At 29.9% G+C, this 22,802-nt stretch overlaps 1 protein-coding gene and 1 long non-coding RNA gene across 3 annotated transcripts; one reads left to right on the plus strand and one right to left on the minus strand.

Moving 5' to 3' along the window:
- Window positions 1–2,228: 2,228 nt before the first annotated feature.
- LOC129945427 (uncharacterized) lies at window positions 2,229–21,628 on the minus strand. 2 transcript variants are annotated; one of them, XM_056055180.1, is made up of 6 exons: window positions 21,327–21,628; window positions 11,706–11,972; window positions 5,709–5,835; window positions 4,992–5,135; window positions 3,800–4,918; window positions 2,229–3,102 (listed from the first exon to the last, which is right to left on the minus strand). In XM_056055180.1, the coding sequence occupies exons 2-6, from the start codon at window positions 11,913–11,915 to the stop codon at window positions 2,915–2,917; spliced, it is 1,788 nt and encodes a 595-aa protein (XP_055911155.1). In that variant the 5' UTR covers window positions 11,916–11,972; window positions 21,327–21,628; the 3' UTR covers window positions 2,229–2,914. The 2 variants fall into 2 exon arrangements, with proteins under 2 accessions (XP_055911155.1, XP_055911156.1); XM_056055181.1 differs by lacking the exon at window positions 21,327–21,628 and adding an exon at window positions 12,053–12,187.
- LOC129945428 (uncharacterized) lies at window positions 20,382–21,649 on the plus strand. The gene is made up of 3 exons (XR_008781494.1): window positions 20,382–20,951; window positions 21,179–21,441; window positions 21,511–21,649. It is a non-coding gene; the product is annotated as an uncharacterized LOC129945428 (long non-coding RNA).
- The last annotated feature ends 1,153 nt before the right edge of the window (window positions 21,650–22,802 follow it).

A 22,802-nucleotide genomic window follows, 5' to 3' on the forward strand; every position in this document is an offset into this window, starting at 1 on the left:
TGATGTTTCATTTGAGTTATTCTAAATTCGGCCTTGAAATTTCCATCTTATTAACGAAGTGTCTAAAAATGTATCAATTTTGATCCTACCCAATTTAAATTGAATAATTTAATTTTCAATTTCGTAGACTGACTCATAGCTTTATTTATTACAAGCAAAATCGATAACGAAGTATAAGAAGTCATTAATGTTTATACCCACTTCTTCTTCTACACCCTCCACTTCTACCAAATTCTATCATTCAATGACGAAAAGGAATTCCGCCATCAAACAAAATATACATACCTAACTTTGTATCCCTCGCTGGTATTTATCATCTCATCATTTTAACATTTTCCTTTTTATTATTATTTTTACTACCGAATTCGCTGTGGCACACACAAAATTTGATTTAGGAACATCAATCAAAATTATTCAGCTGTGCTTATTTATATTGAAATATAATAAACACACAAATACCCATAGATATTAAGAACCTACCAAGTGCTTTCCCTTCACCGACTACCGAAAGATAAAAAATTGTAGGCTTCTCGCAGATGGTGTCAATAAAATATTAGACAGAAAAAATACAGAAAATAAAAATAGGGTTCTTCTTCTGAGACTTAGACTGACCATATCGCTATCAACGCATCGGTGTCGTCAACCATTAAAGTCAATTTTGATTCAATTTACCCGAAAGTTGATTTAGCTGTATATAAATCTTGATATGTCTATGAAATAGCTAAATCAACTTTCGGGATCACTAAACTCTAACGATAAGTCAAGTGAAATTGTGTAAATTCAATTTAGGTGATATTAAGAACAGCTCTGTCGAGATTATTTTCCTTTTTCAATTCAAAGGACTCGTCCTTCTATTTAGTTAAAGAAGTTCTTAAAGGAAATGGAATTGTTTCAGGAGGTGAGGGTGAAAGATGAGAGAGTGTGAATTTCGTGCCCTATGAAGCAAAACGACCTTTACAAACTACCTTAGTTAACTACACCAACTTTTGTATAACAGAGGGTAAGAGAAGGCTAAGGTGCTACTTTTTGGGTGGAAATGTTTATACAAGGAGGTCTAGAAAAGTTTAAGTACCTATCTCTCTCTTGTTAAAGCCTTAACTTAATAGGGTTCACCTGTCAGATAATAGATACAGAAGATATGTTTTTGTACAACACTCAGACACAGCTGTTTTAGGTTGATATTAGTTTTAGTTTTTTTTTCATAAAGGTTTTGCTAGGTACATTTTGAGCTAGAAAATATAATAAAGAGAAATACAAATATTAAATTCTTTCTTATTAAAATTGAGAACTAAGACTGTGTAAAAACCTTTAAGCCTTGAAAATGTTCAATTTAGGCAATTGCAATTTTATAAAAATGAACGCCATATTTTTAAGTTGGCACAAGATTTAAAACATATCCTTAGTTTTTTACGTTGAAGAACAAGCTGAACAAATAAATATATGTCAGCAAGGATATTTTACGAATGGAAAATAATCCATTCATAGAAAAAAGCGACGTTCCTAACATTTGATGTAAACTTTTAAGATAACAAAAGTGACAGTTTTTTCAAAAACAATATTCAATAAGAGGTTTCTTTATGATGATGTGATGCAACTAAAACTTATAAAACTGGTTGACAAGGTTTTATTTTTGACAATCAAATAACACTTTTCCAATTGGTTTTGATTGCCTTAATGGCTGAAACACAAACACGCTTCAGCTTCGGCTTCGCCTGACGTTTACGAGTTCAGCCATAGGAATTCAATGCATGCTATCACAATGGAGCTTCGACCTCACGTTTCGTTTGACAACCGTAAGGAAAAAAACGTAATGTAAAGTAATGTGACTGCAAACGGAAGCTCTAGTGCACCTGTAAAAAAATGTCAACAAACAAAATATTTGCTCTTTGGAGGGATGAAATAATAGAAATGTCATTCAAAGCAACCTCGAAATCCGACTCTAAAATTACTTTCATTACGTAAGGTTTTTGAGATATTCCTTTTAAAAGTTCAAAAAACACATACATAAGGGGTTTTTGAAGTTTTTTTTCATTGAGTAGCTTTTTTCAATTAAATAAGCGATCTTAATCAAAATCTAAAAACTCTTTTTTCAATATTCGCTTGAAGTATACATAGTCCTTCATCAAATTTTCGAAAAATCTTCATAAGTTGCAGCTGTCTTACAAAAATCTGAAAGAAACCCTAAACCATTTATGCTAAAATGGTTTTCAACAGAAAAAGTCAAAACAGTATGGAAATTAACTTTTATTAAAATTTGAAATAAAGGATAAGTAGATATTCTTAAGTCAACTATTTTTTAAATACAAGTTCTTAGACACTCTTTTCTAAGTGATTTAGCCAAATCATTATATTTTACAGGTTAATGAAAACTATCGTCGTAATTAATTTAATTCAAATCTCGGAATTACTTGTTGTGTTTTGAATATAAAGTTAATAAATTTATAAAATTCCGAGTATGTACGTAGTCATACTTAAAAACTTGACTTCAGAACAATTGTGCACATTTCCAATACCTCCTAGAATTATGCAACATAATTTATGTTGAATACTTAAATTCTTCCGCGCCTAGAAACAAAATGCACAAAACATAATCTTCAAAGTCATTTATTCGGTACAAAAATACTTTACTTAAGCATTATGAAGCCGCAATTTTTGAATTTTAAACTCAACAGTCTTTTTCAAATAAACAAAGAACTACACTGGACAGCTTATTATTATTTTTCTAAAGCAAATTATATCCAATCTTGAAATACTTATGCTGACCAGTGTTATTTACATTATCTCTAAGACTATCCATACAAAATTGATGGAACTTTTTGGAAAATCCCAATTAAATTGAGCTTGATAATAATTAATCCACCTAACTAGAAATATTTAACAAAACAAAAAATATAAATATTATTATAAAGAACAATTATTTAATTTCTTCAGTTGTTTGTTGTATTACTACTGCTTCGTTTTCTTCTTCTTCTTCATATACTTTTTCACGTTTCTTCTTTTGTTTATAAAAATCTTCTAAGAACCATGCAATGACGACCATGAAGCACATCGCATTCATCCAATGGAGTGTAAATGTGTAATTAGTTGCATCCCTCACAAGACCTTAAAAATGATAAAAATTAGGAGAAAATTATTGAGGCGGAAAATTTGGTTCTTTAAAAATTCTATGAGCTTTAAGATTTCGTATTAAGACATTTTAAAATCTGCTTACAATGGGCATTTGAAATATTTCATGGTATTAAACACCTTTTTTGAAATTATGAAAAGAAGTTTTGAGCGGCAGATTCAAACTCCAATTTTCTTGGAATTTAGCAGAAATTGAAATTTAATAATCTAAAACATAAAAAAACGAAAATTGGAACCATTTTTATAAGGCTTCTAATTTTTGTACAGTTTTGAAATAATTAAATTTAAATATGTATAGTCGCTCTAAAAGTAGTAGCAGACAGAATTACAATTCGAAACGTATAAAATTCAACATTTTCGGACCAAATTATACAAAACTAAACACTATTTTAAATTTGTGGAGAAACTTAATTTTAAGAAAGCTGTCAAAGTTAATGACATTAAAATCATGTAAATTTAAATCTGGGCTCACGAAATTTGGAATAGAAATTTTTATGTCAAAGAACTAAATATTATTTTCTATAATTTTGAAACATTCTTAATTTTGGTCAAAAGTTGAAGGACAATATTTAAAATACTTCATTTTTAAACAATTGACTAAATTATGCGTAACCTAATATGTGTCATGATCATGATACGAATTAAAAATTACTGATTAAAAAATAAACTTTACCAATTATTGGTCCACAAGTCAATGTAAATACTCCTGACAAGAGTAACTGCAATCCAGCTGCAGCAGGAAGTCTCTTCAGCGGCACATATCCAGGAATTATAAGATTCCAAAAGACAACTCTCATTGCCTTACTCAAACCCATCCAACCGAATGCGATCAAAACCACCGTAAAATTTCTACTATGAGCCACAATAGCTCTCCCAAAAGCCATTCCCACAATACCGGCCAAAAAGAAGACCTTATTGTCAAATTTCATCTTCGCCGTTATGAAAGGTATCAAAAACCGTATTGCCATATCACACGCCGCCAACATTGACATAGCGGCAGCAATTTGGCTATTATCAAATCCAAAGTCATTCAATATGAACGGCGTCAAAATGGCGAAATTGATTTCAGTGAAACTTATTACAGTCAAACCCACAGCCAGATTGACGAATGTGAAATCTCTCAAAAGATCGAGATCGAAGAATATCGAAATTCTCTCGAAGATGGAAAGTTTCTTTTCCTGCTGTTTATCGTCATCATCCTGCTCTTCGGGAGACTTTTCCAGGAACTGTTTTTCCTCTGGGAGAGGAAGTTCTCTGAGTGGCTCCATCAGAGGTTTGCTCATTGAAATTGAGAGCTTTGGAGTCCTCGGCCTTATTGCTGGTGTGTTAGCCGGGGTACCATCATTGATCTTGTAACTTACTACAGTCCCCACCGAACTATGACGTCTTCCCAATCTTTCCAGAGTATTCTTCGAGCCATACCATCCGTCGTTTGCTCTTGCCATCATAGGCGTTTCAGGATCAGCTGCATGATCGAGTATCTGATGGTGATCAAGCTCGATATCTGACATCTTTCGCCCAGCCTCGAGATTTACCTTGGGTTTTTTCACATGCCATTTGACAGGTTGGTAAATGCACGCACAAGCCAGATTATGAAGCGATATACCACTGTAGAATAGAACAGCTCCAGAAACACTATATTCTGTCATAAGGAATGTAGAGAGGTACGGCAGACCGATGGGCCCCAGGCCAGCTACGGTGAACTGATACGCAGTAGCAGCTCGTCTTTTTATTTTGAAATATGTGTTGACAGCTAACGAAGACGATGAAACCATAAGACCACGTCCAATGCCTGCAGAAATAATGGAAGAAGTTTTGTTTTTTTTTTTTAATATGAGAACTACAAACGAATTTATCTTACTTACCATAAATTACGGAAATGGTCAAAAGGTATAAAATAAAGGAGTCAGCTAGGACTGTTCCGGATAGACCAATAAATATTAAGAACGCCCCAGTTATAGCACATTGTCGGTAAGAAAAACGTCGAAACAATGGACCATTGAAGAGACCTGAAATGAAAAGCGTTTTTAACAAGTACCTTAAACAAAAATCTTATGTCAAGAAAAAAAACTCGAATCATATTCATTGAACTTAAATGTTTGTACTTTTTAGTAAAAGTATTTATGATGATTTAATAACTAAGGCACCGTGCACAAGTGCAGTTTTTGTTTTGATGACTTAAGTGAAAGATCACCTTAAAAACAATATGCAAGAACTCGTAATAAAAATTGGGATGATCGTTTGAAATCTGTTACACCCACAATTATTTGTAATGTCTTATGTTTTTTTTTAATTTTTTGTTTAACCTGTGGTAAAGTAGATGGCATTCGAATTAATATGTTTAAAAGACATAATAAGTTGGATTTTTAAATCACGCCATAATACCGTGTGAACTACTATGGACGGCCTTTGCTTCACAGATATAAATTCATAAATTGTACGCATGACTTACTTTAGCAAAAGTTATTAATTTAAAAACTCCGTATTTTTTATTATATTAAATAATTAATTGTTATGATAACCATAGCTGATGTCATCATTGTGATCTTAGATTACTAAAAAAATTAAATTATTCTTTTTACCTGTACATGCAGATACAGCTTGTTGTGTATTAATTATAGTTGTCATCTGTGAACTACTTATTCCTATTTCCTTAAATCTATCTCTAAATAATATGCCAAATTGCTGCATTATTGGAAATGTGACTAACTGAAATTAGAAGATGGAAATAATAAGAAAATATAATAACAAAAAAAGAATAAAGACAAATTCCAAAATACCTAGCAATATATTAAAAAAAATACATTTATTAACACTCCGGTTCACATGATAAGGGATACATAAATAGGAAATACAAAAAAGAAAAGACTTCAACAAAACATTTAAAGTGTGACTGTTCACCTAAGCGTACCATTTATTTAAATGTTTTGCCGTTTTAAATTAAAATACAAATTAAGCAATTATATATTTTGTTTTTGATTTTATTTTAATATTGAAAACAATTTTCTATCACAGAAAGATTTGATTTCAGAAAACAATTCAAAAACAAAAGTATTCATTTTTATTACAACTTAAGGTAAAGGTAAAGTTTTCAGTTTTGGAACACTCTGAAGACACAGAAAGACGTCGGGAACATAAACTTTTAGTTTTGCAAAAAAAACTTAAGTAAAACAACATTTAAAAAAGTTGTAAGGGATTCAAGCTGAAACGAGTTAGAATTTGGCCTTCCTGCTGTAACTTATTCCAGTCTATCCTGTCTGCCAATTACCCGAAATAATTTTGAAAACACAATTTCACACACAACACAATTTCTTCTTATAATTACAGGTCAAAAATCAATCTTTGGTATTTTCTTATAGGTTTAGGAATTTAGAAATCAAAATTTGTGTTCTTCGTAGCATACAATTATTAACTTCCCAAAGGAAGTTATTGTAATTGGTCCGATTTGTTGAACTGAAAATTTTGACATTTCTCGACGTTTAAAGGCCCCTAGAGTCCAAGAAAAATGTTGTTAGAGAGATGTTTGTGCGTGCGTGTGTGCTGTTTGGGAATTTTTTTCATTGTAGAAAGCTCAGGAACCAGTAGAGACATCGACTTCGTATAGGTTTTGTGGTACAAATAATAGTACAGAATGATGCAGAAAAGACTTTTAAAAAATTGAGTTTATATTTTTTTTGTACCATATACATATTTATATTATTTATTGTAACGTAATACCAGGCAAGTGTATTTTTAGAAAATAAAGTCCAACTAACGCCTATTTTTATAAATTAAAAAACTATACTATAAAAAAAATTAAAACCTACAAAAAAAACATTACTAAAACTTTGAAAGAATTTACTTTCGAATCAAAATTGTATCTCACAGAAAACATTGTTTTCAAAATTTAATAAATCTTATATATATAAAAGAAAGTCGCGCTTGTTACAACACTTATAACTCGAGAACGACTGCACCGATTGCCATGGTTTTTGATTTGTTGGATTTTTTTCCGTCCCGAATAAAAGAATACATCTTAAAAACAATGAAAACTCGATATGTGTAATGAATACTTAATCATTTCAATAGATGCTGATTTGTTTATTACATGTCAAACATTTGTTATCCAATCCTATCAAATAGTGTAAAAACTATTTTTTTTTGGAGCTTATGGCCTCGTTGCTGAGACCTTTAAGCCACAACTTTATTTTTTGCTGAAAACATCATGTGTGCGTTCAGAAATGTATTTTTGTAAAATATATACCAAGTTCAGGTACTCTTTATTTGTTTGTTTTAGACATTAATTTTTGAAAATTATTTATTAATTATTTAATTTTTAATTCTCGAAAATTGTCCTTTTATAGGTTGTCTATGATTTTTCTTGATAAGCTATTCATACGTAGTGGTTATATACTCTTTGAGCTATTGTCTATGTCTCGAAAGTTCAAGCACTGTTATTATATTAGGTGATTTTATGCGAGTGCACATTTTAATAACAATGCCCCGTCCTACAAGATCTAATCTTTCCCAGCGAAGCCGTAATGCAATTAGGCAACGGAGTATGGTGAGTCAATTATCTGATGGAGAACTAGAAATTGCACGAGAACAGCACCCCGTTAGTATTGATCAAAGAAGGGCTTTATTTCGTGCTTATCAAACACAAGAGCAAAGAGAGGCAGCCCGTGAAACGGCTAGGTTAGAAACGAGAAATCGTCGAGCTTATCGTATAGGAATAATCTTCAAAGTGCAAGAAGAAATGGTTCAAGTATTGATTTGAATCGAGCAGCGTTTCTGTATGATTGCACCATCGACTACAGCTTGCATCGTTTAGTTTGCATTGGTCCAATGGACGTTGTTTGCCAGCACTGCTCAAGCATTGAAGTTTGCTGGTGAAACGCCTGTTTGTGCTGCCTTAGTGGTAAAGTGAAATTGCCATTATTGGTCCCGCCACCGGAGCCATTATGTTCCCAGCTTTATGACGAAACACTAAAATCACGACATATTCTAGCGAATACTCAAAAATACAATGTCTGTTTCCAAATGACTTCATTTGGGGCTGAAATACTCGAAGAACACGGATATAATCCATCCGACATTTAAGGTAATTTACGTTAAAAACTTTATTTTCTATCATTGTAAAAAAAATCTGAAGTGTAGTTTGTTAGATTTCTGTATTTGTCTCTGAAATAAAAATGGCATGTTTTTATTTGAAAAAAAAGTGTTTGTAAAAAAAGTGTTTGTATATCTAACTATAACTATGGTTGTGACTTAACAGATTCAAGGCCAGATTTTCCATTGCATTGGATCATTGCAACCTATAGAAGATGCACAGCATAAATTCTTGCAAATATACTTCATGGAAGAACAACTTGACCGGCGTCAAGGGATCAACACAGCTATAAAAAGAGCAATTATCCAGGATCTGCAGGATATGCTTTATGAAAATCATGCATTGGTCAGGCTGTTCAAGACTGCTTTAGAGCGCATGCCAAGTGATGACTATAAAGTTGTGATCAGAGCAGATAAACGACCAGCTGGAACACATGAACGTACATTTAATGTAAAAACTTGGAAACACGTGATATTGTACTTACACGACACAATACTGGGCAAACTACAAAGAATATATGAAACACACCGTTCATATGACGCGTTACAATACCCGCTGATGTGTTGGTAAGGAGATCACTTTCATATCAAAATGATTAATCCATTGAATATTAAGATCAATACAATGGCGGATCCACGGGGGGGTCGTAGGGGTCATGACCCCCCCCTGGGAGATAATTTGTTTGCTTTTTCGTAAGAATTCCCTTCAATTCAAAACTAATCGTATTGCGTCAATGGATATGACCCCCATTATATTTTGAATTATTTATTTTTTTCTATATGAAAACAACATTTGTATTTTACTTCCTTAAACTTTGTTGCTAAAGGTACTACTTTTGACTGGAGATTGGACCAGGTACAAAATTAGAATAGGATATTCAGCCCTATTCCAAAAACACAGCACAAATTCATCAACTTTTGACCAATTGACGATCCAGGGGGGGGGTCATATGAGCCAAAAAGCTTAAACAGTTAAGTTGTATAAGTAAAGATTTCATTTAAAGATTTATTAGTAATTTGACGACATTTATCAAAAATTGGTTTGCTGTCAAAAACAACTCAAATTTTTATTTTCTCTCAATTTAGAACTTGATAAAAAACTTTAGTCATGCTTTAAATTATTTTCATAAGAAATGTTTCTAAGAAAAAGAGCAATTATTCAAGTTCTTAAGAAGAAACCTTGAATAAGAGATCATCAATTTTATGTTAAGTTGCCTTTGAATTCTTACGCTATCCTTCAACTTTATTATTACATTTTTTGGACACACGTAAATAGTGATTATTGAAGTGATTTTTACTGCGACATATAGGAACTATATAGCAAGTTTTGCATAAGTAAACAATTTCAAACTAGAGTTTTTATTCAAATATGACATTACGACGGTAGAGAAGTCGAAAAAAGTGGGTACCTAGATTCCTTCCGTCTGTCTGTCTTTTCTGACCCCTACAGTCCAAACAAGTTCTGATTGCAATTTAGACATTCAGCTGATTAGTGTAGGGAGTTTTTATCATTTCATTAATACAAAAAATAACAGCAGTCCCCACACAAATTTTTTGGTTCAAACATGTGAATTTTCTGAAACTTTCTCAAAATTGTCTGTACTTAATTTGGCTTCTTTCTACAACAAAAACATATTTTCGTATTGCTGCAGAAGGGTACCCCTCAAAAAAATCTTTATTGTCTCTAGAACTAATGGAAGAATCATTTCAAAATTCTTCTCTTTCTCTAAGCTATTGTATTTTAGCTCTTAAATATGGCATATTTAGACAACCGTTCGAATCTTGAAATGCTTTCTAAATAATTTGATAGCTAAAGTTGTCATTTTTAGCAATTATTAAATTTTGTTAGCATCCTTTACAAAACATTAGAGAACATTTTTAAGCGGTGAGTAAAAACTCATCTAAGTGTGTGATGTTTGGTTCTCGATATCTCGTGTACAATAAAAGATATTGACTTCAAATTAATTTCATTCATCCGATTTGTGTTTGTTTATGTAAGAAATAAAAACTTTTAAGAAATGCGACTGAAATTGGTTTTCGACTAAAAATCTCATTAAAAAAAAGTATAATTTGAAACTTTTTCACTATATTCAAAATATAGTTGGTAATTTTTAAATGTTTAGGAACAATTCAATTGACAACTTTTTTAACAAAACACGAAACCTTCAATTTTCCCAGCCTCTTTTTTTTAATTTTGCTGTTTTGTTTAATATTGTTATGAAAATTTATTAAGAACTAATGTTACTGTTAAAAAAGGTATTTTAAATAAAATATGAACGTATTTTATTTAATTTTAAACAAATTTCACACATATGAATAATGCTGTTTTTTATTTTGATTATTTTGTACTAAACGCATTAAAGAAATATTTTCCAGTCAATTTATCTAAAGTTTAGCAAAATATGAACACCAACATTTTGTGTGAGATGAAAAATTTAAACTAATTTTGTGTCTTTGTTTTCATAATAGTTTACTCGAAAACCACATCTTATAAGTGTTTTGTTGTTCTTAAAGGTTTTCGTGTTTTGTTAAAAAAAGTTAACGACACATTAAGTGGAAAACCAATTTTTACGAATTTAAGCAGCATTTTTTTAAAGTTCTTATTTCATATATACAAAAAATAACAAGACTTTAAAAACAAAATTACGCATAGAATAAAATCATTTTGAAGTGAACATCTTCATTTATTTACGAAATCAAAATTAATTGTTTACCAATTTTCAAAAACTGATTATTGGTTTTATAAAAAAATTACTGAATGCCAAAAACAATGTTTTCTATAAGATGAAATCAGTTTAAAGCTAATATCTTTGCTTTTGAAAACATATTAAAGACGAAAATATTTTTCTTTTTCACCAACTTGTTAATTCTTTATTTGTATCTTTCTCAAAATTTTATCAGATGTCCAAAATGCTATTCTCAATGCATACAATTATTTTGGAAATTATTTTTTGAAAAATATTTGAGTTGACAGTCATTTTTTTCAGTTTTTTTTTCAAAATTATACTAATTTGGTATTGTGGGTCAACGAAAAGGTTCAATTTTGTTTTCAATTTGCTATAGCAAAAAAAACACTCACTTAATTTTTTGAAAGTATTTCCTACATCTTTCGGTGTTATTATAACGAAAAAATTGTCTCCAACGTACGTGTACATAAGGACAGATTTATATTCTAAAAAATAAAACTTGTTTTCAATCAGCAGCTAGGAGAAGTTGTTAATTATTTTCAAAAGAAAATTAAGCGACTTATAATTTCCAGTAAACTTTTTCGTTTAAGATGTTTAAGATTTAACCGAGATAATATGTTTAAATTATTGAAGGTTGTAATTGAAAACGCGTGCCTCAAAAAATAATATCAAACAAAGTTGAAGATAACAATTTTGTTCGACTTCACAATGTATTCAATAAATAAAAATGTCCCACTTTAATGGAAATGGAGTATTATATAAATAAAAACACTTTCTTCTTCTTAAACTTATAATCACACTTACAATACATATTCCAGATGCAAAGGCAACTAGCCAACCCCATCCGCCATCTGGTGCAATAAAATTCTCACCCAAATCACTTTTATCGCGACGTTTCTTCTTTTTGGCTGGTTTCAGTCTTGGAGGTTTTGGCACCGAATTGGCTTTGTGAATATCAAGCTTAAGTGGAATTCTTGTATGGTCGATATTTTGTTTCTTGTCATTTTCATTCATTTTAATGTTGAGTGTGTAGAGGTGGCTTGAATCACAATCGATTTATGTAGATAAGTCCTAAAAAAATATAATTATATATCACAAATTAGAAAAAGGAAATATTAACAAATTTTTAGAGACATGACAATAACTATTACTTAATATTTATTTTTAAAGAAGACTTTATTTGTCGTCCCCCGTCAACAACGATGACGGTAAATTTTCGTTCTAATTAACTAAATTCAGTATTTATTTTCCTTAACATAACACACCCTAGTTAGGGGAGCTTTTTTGACACTTATTGTTAGATTAGATTATTGTTGGTGGTATTAAATTAATGAATCTTGCTGACGTGAAAACTTATGGCGTATGCCTAGCGAATCATGTCCGCTTTATTTTTTCATATAATGTTTTAGTCTTACAATCATTCTACAATAATTAATCTCAATATATTATTGTGTAATTTGCGATTATTTTAATCTCGCGAATAATTGTATTTATTTATTGTTTTCTGTAAGAATGCCCTGCATCAACAATGACGCACTGTTTATGACATGTTAATTTTTTTGTGCAACATTGTGATTATTTGAATGGAAGAGTGTTGGCGTTATAATTACTAAATCATCATTTTATTCCCACACAAAATATTAACTTATTTATAACTGAAAATCCCAATGTTTTATATCATTTCTTTATGAATGGTCTAAAGTAAAATTATATTCAACAGTTAATTATACCACAAATAAAAGAAATACAAAAATAAAACAACACGAAACAATTTTATCTTAGCGTTCAAAAAGTCAAGGTCTTGAGCAGCAAAAGAAGCATAATAACGAATTGATCAAATTCATTGCACTTAATGGATGTAAGATAATGAAATGGAAACAATTGAAACGGCCGGCGTTATACGAGTATGTGTATGTAGATAAAAATGTAATTTAAGAACTGATACTGTCATTCAATAATGACAGGTTTGATATAGTAAAGTATATTATTATAGTGTATTAATAACTTCAGATGTAATGATGCATGTATAGTTTAAAAATATAATGAATAATTTTCTTATAACAGCTATTTGGTTATAAGAGAAAAAAATCATGACGTCTATCAAAATATATTTATAGGTAGTATTTTACTTGAAAATAAAATAGAAAGATTAAAATTTTTCATTCGGAAAAATGTTCAAAACAAGCATCTAAATAAATATCAAGTTCAAGAATATATACGCATGTATTTTTTGTTTATATTTTTTTTTATCAATAATTTTAAGAAATGTAGGATATTATATTTAATATAATTTCATTCTAAGACGATGAACGTTTTTGACATTTCGTTAAATTCAACAACACAAACAATGAGAAATATAAGCAAAAATTGTAAAATGAATATTTTGTAAATGTAAATGATATAATTTGTAATAAGTCAGTTTGACAATAATAGAACTTTGCAGGCAAGACTTTGGTTTTTGTAAAAAGAACGGTCAACAGATATTTTATAGAAATTTAAGCGAAAAACATAACAACAAAAAATTCAATAGGTTAAACTAAGTTCAAAGCAAATATTACAATATTTTAAGCGATTTAGTAAAATTTTAGAGTTAATTTAGTAAAAATGATTTAGCTTATTTTCAAAAAAATATAGGTTCGTTCTTTTGATTCGTGTTCAACTTAAATATCTTGGTAACATTAAAATACGCAAAATAATTGTATACGTGTATACAAAAAATACTACACAAAATTGGTAAAATGTAATGTTCGATGCGACTATCATGAGAATATATGGAGGTACTGTTATTTTTTTACAAGAAATAAAAACTTTCAAAATATACAACTTAAATCTTTTAAAATTTAATTTTGACTAAAACCTCGGGAACAATAACAAATATTGAAATCAAACTTCTTTTATCATTTGCAACATTGTTGCTAACTTAATTCATTTTTGAGAAAAATCCTATAGACCGCTTTTTTCCAAAACACGAAAGTTATGTAAACAAAAACTGATAAAAATGGGTTTCGACTGAAGTATTATGCTAGCAATTATTTTAATATTGTTATTAATATTTTGTAAGACTTTTAGAAAAACTGACAGATTAGTACGATTGCGGGAAGTCTCTTTTTAACTTTCCATAGGAAGTTATTGTTAGGGGCCCTACATGTCAAATTGAAAATTTTGAAATTTCTCGACGTTTCAAGGTCCCTAGAGTCGAAATAAAAGATTTTTAGAAAGATGTCTGTGCGTGCGTACGTACGTTCGCGACGTTTTTTTCGGCGTCCATAGCTCAAGACCCAGAAAAGGCATTCACTTCAAATAAATTTTGTTATACAGATAATAACGCAGAAAGATGCAGAAAGGGCTCTCAAGAAAATTGCATGGGCGTTTTTTTTGCACCATAGTAGTTTAAAAAAAGGTAAACATTTTGATTTACCTTAAATATCTTACGAACCAAAAATGCTAGAGACTTGAATTAAATTTTATATAATATATTGTAACGTGAGACCAAACAAGTATATTTAAAAAAAATCAAATTTAAGGGTTTTTTTATAAATCAAAAAAAAACTGAACAAAAAAATTGTCACCTTGAAAATTTTACGAGCAAAAAATGATTTCATCTCCAATACAATTTTGTGCCACGAAAAATAAGGTTTTTAACATCTGGTAAAATTTTGTGAAAAATCGAATTGGCAGTTTTTTTATGAAAAATGAAAACCTAAAAAAAGCATTACTCAAAGTTTGTAAATATTGAATTTCGACTCAAATATCTTTTCAATAGTTTAAGATTATGGCTTTGAACTAATTTTAACTTATAAGAAATATTGTTTTCAACATTCAGAAAAATGTTGAGAAAAATCGAATTGACAGTTTTCTTACAAAAAATAAAAACCTAATATCTCTTCAAAACTTTGAGATATTGGCTTTAAACTACTTTTTTCTATTACAAAATATAATTGCCAGTATTCAGTAAAATTTTGAGAAAAATCGAATTAACAGTTTTTTTACAAAAAATATAAACTTGAAAGAAAATTTAACAAAAGTTAATAAAAATTTATGTTCGACTCAAAATATCTTTTAAAAACTTTTAGGTCATGACTTTCAGCTAGTTTCAAATTATAATAAATACTGTTTTCAATATTCGAAAATTTTGAGGAAAATCAAATTGACAGTTTTTTTTTACAAACAAAAAAAAACAAAAACCTAAATAAAAAATTTTTTAAATGATGGTAAAAATTGATTTTCGTCTCAAATAGCTTTCCAAACTTTGAGATATTGGCTTTAAACTACTATTTTCTTTTAAAAAATATTGTTTTTCAACGTTCAGTAAAACTTTGAGAAAAATCGAATTGACAGTTTTTTTTACAAAAAATAAAAACTTAAAAGAAAATTTAACAAAAGTTGGTAAAAATTGTTTTTCGACTCAAATATCATTCCAAACTTTGAGACATTGGCTTTAATCAACTTTTATCTTTTAAAAAAATATTGTTGGTCACACTCAGTAAAATTTTGAAAAAAATCTAATTGACTGCTTTTTTTTACAAAAAATTGAAAGCTGACAAAAAAAACAGTACTAAAACCTCGTAAGTAAAAATTTTACTTACTTAAATTTTAAAAATGCTACTAAAATTGGTAAACAATTTTTTTCGACTAAAAATCTATTTAACAAAGATAGATTTTCAAACCAAACTATTTCTTTATATGAAAAATATTCTTGGTAATTTTAAAATTTGTAAGAATAATTCAACTCAAACTTTTTTTTTCACCCAACACGAAAACAGACGGGATGGGAAGTTATCAGTGTGGGTCGTATCCGGGTCTCTTTTTTCATTTTAGTTTTTGACTTTATTGTCAACAATTTTTAGGGCAACAAAGTCTTATATCATTCTGGATTTTATTGCACTCCTGACTGTTTTGGACCTTACTAAATTGGCCTTACTCATGCAACTAATTTTAACTTGTAACTATCATATTTCTGTGGTTAAAATCACAAAATAGAAATGCTTACTTTTAAAAAATTCAAATTAATGAGATCTTTCTCAATTTATCGTTCTAACATTTTTCTAAAATTTCGCTAGAAAAAACTTATTGTATTGTAGAATCCACACCCTAATGAACTAGTTATACCCAAATGACATTCATATCAAGTATCTATAAATTATACAATGAAATCAATGCACTTCAGCTTACAAAAACTCCTGGAACACTCGTCACTGCCAATTCTTCTTTAATTCTTACTAAATGTATTTGTTGTGGTACTTTTCCATAAATTAAAACTATAGTGTCAATGGCCGGCTTAAAGCAATGCAGACAATTTAATTTCTATATGTACATACAAAAACACATAAAGGAAAGAACTATAGTTATAGTTAAATTAAATTTATATTTTGTTTGTTTAATTCATATCAATTAAATGAAGCAATCAAGAATATTTTACATTGTGTAGAATTGGTAGGAACTGGATAAGTTTTGATTGATAAATATATTTTTTTATTTACATTTCTTGAGTATGTAATGCACGTATAGATACATTTAAATATATGTTGCATTTAAATTGTCATCCAAATAGATAATTTTCTAATGATATAGATATCTAATAGTTCATCAAATAAAATTAACGTTGTTTAAAAACAATTCAAATGAGTATAAAATAGTATTAAGAACTTTTTTTGATGTTTTGTTTTCACTTCCTTTCTAAGTTAAGGAATTTTGACATGAAAAAAATTAAAACGTTAAATAAATGTTTTTCCTTAAAATTGTTTCTTTTTGAATAGCTCCGTATTAAAGCATTTGTCACACATTTGACAAGTTCAAATTATGCAATTACTAACATTGCAACGATTTATGCTACAACAACCCATTACAATTGTTAAAATTCACCAACAAAAATAGAATTCGAAAAACTAAAGCTCTTTTAAACTGCCCTTTTACATATGTGCACCTTTTTTGGCACAATTGAAACTGAAAACGCGTTAGTCGTTCACAGACCCCTCATTACCACTGGGCCCACTTGGCACAGGCCCAGGGACCCGCAATCACCAGGGGCCCCCACATTGCTGAAACATTACTTAACCTCTATTGGTCTATAGAGGTTAAAAAAAATATTTCGATACAATTTTAGATGCATAATGAATGATCAGAATTTCCTTTCTGAACAATTTAAATCACATTCCCTGCGAAATTATATGTACATATGTGGATCCGAGAAAAAGAAGAAACCTAAACAACAGAAAAAATGAATTGAAAAATTACTAAAACTGACATCGTATTTCACTTCAATTGCAGGAGAAACGTCTGCAAGTAATTAATAATAATCAATACATTATTCCCTGCACTTATCTACACCTTACTGAAAAGGGGACTTACATAGTCAAAAAATGGTTTCACATTATGATTTCATGAATAAAATTCGGCATTACCAATGACCATAGAATCTTTAACAATTTTCCATAGTAATTGCATATTTTAGACAAATAGACTTTCCATTTAATTTTTCAGCAATAAAGTGCCGTGGATTTAACGGACTGTGGACACAAACATGAAATCCCAATTAATGCAGCTACACTGTGAAATTATAATACAAGGAACATTTTCATTTATGAATATCAAACATCGTTGTATTCGTATGTGTTCAGACTTATTGTGAAATTTTTATTTTTTCGGAAATCCCAAAAAGTGAGGCTCGCAATAGGTCGTCATTATTTATTTAATTCGGAATTAGCTATTCTATTATGATTTAGGAATTTCTAATGATACACTAATTTATGATGTTAGTTTGTATGGAAATTCAGAACAGAGCTGCTCTTAATAAAACAAAGCAAGCAACGTATAGTTACGATCTCTTAATTTTTACTTATTCATTGTTTATTTTCAAAATCCAGTTTTACACAGAAATTTCAATGCGCTTTGATGCCTAGTGTCCAAACTTAGCTTCCAATTACTGAAGTTTTTGGAGGATCATGACATTTCGATAACAGATTGATAACAGATTTCAGGAAGCAACCAAATTCTTTGACATTATTCAAGAATTGTATAACTTCTTTTCGGTATCTTCTCATCGATGGAGTGTATTGACTGCTCATTTAGGTCCAAAAAAAGTTTTAAAAAGTCTTTCTCAAACAAGATGGTCGACGCGACGCGAGCTGATGCAGTAAGCGCCTTACATAAAGGTCATCAAGAAATTGAAGAAGCTTTGATGTCTACAGCGAACGATTTAGGACAGGCACGAGAGGCTTCGGAGGAAGCATTTAGTCTTGGCAAAAAAATGTCCAAGCTTCAATTTACCATACTTACAGAACTTTGGAACTCTGTATTGCAAATAATTAATAAAACAAGTACTTTATTTCAAAACCAAAATATTACCCTGGATGTTGCAATAAATTTGCTGAGTGCAATAGATGAATCTATAATTGGGCTCAGGTCTTTGATTCATCAGGCAGACAAAAAACCAGGATTCCGAATATAAGGACCTTTAGGAAAGGATTAGGTGCAGAAGCTCACGCCATACTTTTTTTGACGGCTCTGGACTCTCATTAATTCTGACTGGGAAAGAAAGATTTAAAATTGAATCCCTTCTTCCATTGTCGACACACTAGGCGATCATTTGAAATAGACAAAGATTGGCCAACGTTTTGACTTTTTTTTTCGATTAAAAAATCTGAATTCAGAAGACTTAAAGAGAACTGCAAATCTTTTGCTAAATTTTACACCGAAGATGTGTACAGAGATGAACTACATGCTGAATGCCTGTATTTAAAAGACTACGTAAAAAATTAGTTGACACGAAAATGAAAAAACTGACAACATTGTAGAGCTTTATAGTTTTTTAAAAACTAATGAAATTGAATATGAATTTTCAAATGTTGAAATTACACTAAGAATTTTCTTCAGTATGATGTTGACCAATTGCAGTGTGGAACGTTCTTTCTCTTAATTAAAAAGATTCAAAAACGATCTCAGAGCTACAATGATTCAAGAAAGATTGTCATCTTTGTCGCTTATGTCAAGAAAGCGACGTTCTTAGAGGCATAGATTTTAAAGATGATATTTTTTGTTTTTATTTTTACTTTGTTTATGTTTATGTTTTAAATGCTGCAATAACTAATTATCTTTTTAATGAATTAAAAAAAATGTATTTATCTCAAAAACAAAAGGAATGAATATCAATTCAAATCTATGGGGTTTTTTTCTGTATGCCTTTATTACATAACATAACATTTTATATAATCATAAAGGGGCCCCATTTTCGAAAAGTGCCCAGGGCCCCCAAAAGGGTAAAGACGGCCCTAGTCGTTCAAAAATAAAAACAGAAGATTGTCGCTGATGCCCGCAGTATCAACGAAAACTTGAATTTTTTATTCCTTGTTGATCCTTCGATAAAGCAAACGATATTACATCGTTTTTTGCATAACGGCTTAGTTTTTAAGAATTTTAAAGTTCAGCTGTCACAATAACTCAGTAATGAAACCTTTCTTCTGATTTGCTCGCAAAATCCAAGAATGATTGTTGAAAATTCTTAAAACTCTTAATGTGTCACTGAGGTTTTTAGCTTGCTGGGAGGTGTAATGGACTTTAATTATTTGAAAACTAGGATGATGCAATGGTTTCGGTGAATGGAATAAGTTATCCAACTATGTATAATAACTCATTTTTCTATGAGAGACTGCTTATGTTAAAATGATTGAGGTTAAAGAAAAATTCGCCTAGCTAATTCTTGCCTTTTTGAGCTAGAGAAAGACATGTAAGAGACCACCTTAATCACTTCAAATTTGGTGTAAGCCAGATGTTTTTTGTGACCTGTCACGTGGTATCATAGTTTAGTTAGTTCTGGTAATTTTATTACTTACTCTATGACATGGCACCCAGCAAAGGTGAATATTAAACTTTTGTGCGATCTCCATTAAAGATGATCGACAATTCTAGAGTTTGAAGTGATAGTGATATGAAAAATATGGAGATCAGATTTTAATATCACGTTTTCTTTAAACCAGGACAATACTTCTTTATAGCCAACAGTTTCGCCTTCAAACACTCTACAATGATTGGGAAGGTGGAATGAGAGACTTAATTTTAGCAACAAGGAGTACACGCCTCCACGAACCCCCTCATTTGTTTTAAACCTTTGACTACAAAAGCAATATATTTTCCTCAGATGAAAATACCAATAAAAAGTTAAAAATCCACATCTGAAATTAATCTTGTTTCATCTATTCACTACACCTGTACAACACAATTTCTACGAAATAATTTTTAAAAATATGTACTTTATAAGTTATTGCCTATCTTAAGCATATAAAGTGTTGAGTTGTTGTAAAAATATGAAATCATAAAATTTCTCAAAATCATCGCGTTCATATAGTTAAAACAAGCAAAACACACATCATTGTTTACTTTGGCAAGTATAGATAATTGTTATTGCGAACGTTTACTATTCGAGGTACAAGGTACAAAATAATCAATAGATTTATAGATACAACAATAAAAAATTTAAGCACACACATAACTCAACTACTCTCTCCAGACGGCATAGTTTCCTATTTTAGTCGAATAAATTTTCCTCCTTATAAGCGGTGCCGAGCGGCAAGGCGGTCATCTACCCCTTTACATGTTATATCAAAGTGTTTGATGTGGTTTTAGCTTTTTCGTATCAAAATATAAAAACTTTTGAAATAGGTAAAAACGATTGATAAGCGCGCAAAAATTATAATTTGAAAAAAATAAAAAATATCAATTGCAATCGTATGTAATCTATCACTTCTGGCCAACGAACGTTACCGCCTCGCCGAGCGGCCACTAATTATTACATAGCTGCTTCATAATGAATTATAATGAAATGAAATTGAGTATCTTCTTTAACACTCCCTTCACACCCTCCGTCCATTTTGAAACTATATCTCTTTATAAATTAGAGATATACGAATATTAAAAAATTGTCACACTGGAAAAATTTGACATATTTAACACACTTCAATAAAGCTCAATTAATCATTATCTAATTACTTTTTATATACGATATTTTTTATAAATTTTATCAGAATAGAAATTATCGGACATATAAAAATTCCAAAGGTAGATAATTGACAAACTAATCAAATAATGATAAAACAATATTTCAAATTGCAACAAAATAAAAGCCACTAACAACAATATCACAACACACCACGAAACGAATTGCTGCCAATTTTAACATCCTTCACTTTTTTTTTGATACAATATTTTTTAACAAAAATGTGTTCTTTTGTTGAACGAGAAGATTAAGTTATAAATAAAATGTGTTTATTGTCTTTTCTTTATAGAATTTAATTTTCATGTGTAAGAGAAATGTTTCAACTTTGAAATGTTTTATGAGTGTTTTTGTAAGCTTAAGTGTTCAAAATTTTCAAAACAAAAACATTAATTAAACAAACAATAAATTACAAAAACATATTGGAAACAAAAATTCACCTTCAACAATAACAACAAATAAAAATTTTCGCTGCTAAAGATATCAAAAAAACAACCGGAAATAAATTCACTATGAACTTATGTCGCTGATGTTATTGTTTTTACGCAAAGATCAGTTAGTTAACAACAACAATAATAATTATAAGTTTGACGTATTATTAAATTAATTATTTTTTTTATTCAGGACACGATCCACAGTCGAACGACACGATGCAAATAAAACTAAATTGCACCAACGAATTCCAACAGAAGAACGCGATCAAATTTAAATATCAGTCCCATAGACCGCCATTCGTCAAACTGGACAACACTCAACTGCTGGTTCTAAGTTCCAACTTCCAACAGTCGAGCGTATTCGAGGAATATAATAATATTATGTACTTTGGATTGCAAAAATTTAACAGTATAGATATTTAATAATAAATCAAATAGGCGATGTTTTATGATGCGTTAATTTGTTTTGTTTTTGTTTTTGGAGACTTATCATATTGAATAAACCCAATCAACTATTTCTTTATCATATCGGCGGCGAGGCGATTGAGTGATAAGTTGTGGCTTTAGTTTTGACGTAATAGCGATCGGATGTTGTTCCATTGGTATTGAAAATATTGTAGGAAGCTTTTAAACATATTTTCATTTTGATTTAAGATCATTAAGAATGTGAAAGGTAGTTTTTGAAATCATATTGAGAATTAGCTACACAAGATACAACAAATAATAATTCTTGGACTTTTTAATACTTTATAACAAAGTGGCTGGTATGCGACCCACACTAATAACTTCCCATCCCGTCTGTCGATTTGTCTTGCTTAAAAGTTGGTCTATATGTACTCGTATCAATTTTTACCAAATTTGCGTACTATTTTTTGTAGATTGTATTTTTTATGAAAAAACGGACTGTTGGATTTTTGTATAAAAATTACTGAATATCGAAAACAATATTTTCTGTGAAATAAAATAAGTTTGAAGCCAATATTTTTAATTTTTGAAAAGCTATGTGAGTCGGAAGTAAATTTTTACCAAGTTTTAGTATTGTTTTTTTAGACTTTTATTTTTTGTACAAAAAATGTCAATTCGATAGAACTTCAATGAGACGTTTGCCATTTTCTGCGAATTTTCAAGTTTTAACAGAGCTAAGATTTTCGCTCGGAATATTTACCGAAGTGACATTTTTGTAACGTAATTTTGGAGACTTTCATGGAATTTTTCAACCAACAGTTTTTTGGAAGAAATTGGTTCAACTTATTGGTTAAAATGAAATTATACTAGAATTGTAGTAGATTATACTTTAAACCAGTTTCTAACTAAACAGAGCTGCCCAATTCTATATGAACAAAAGCTGTGTTCTACCTGGCTTTTGAATTTTGACTTTAGTTCAATTAGAATTGGGTTTAAGATATGACTATGAATTTGCCTCAATGTATATTTCAATTTTGTTTTATCTCGTAATAAAGTATTTTGGTATTTAATCCCATG

The sequence above is a fragment of the Eupeodes corollae genome, chromosome 2 (genome assembly GCF_945859685.1).
Source record: "Eupeodes corollae chromosome 2, idEupCoro1.1, whole genome shotgun sequence".
NCBI classification, from domain to species: Eukaryota; Metazoa; Arthropoda; class Insecta; order Diptera; family Syrphidae; genus Eupeodes; species Eupeodes corollae.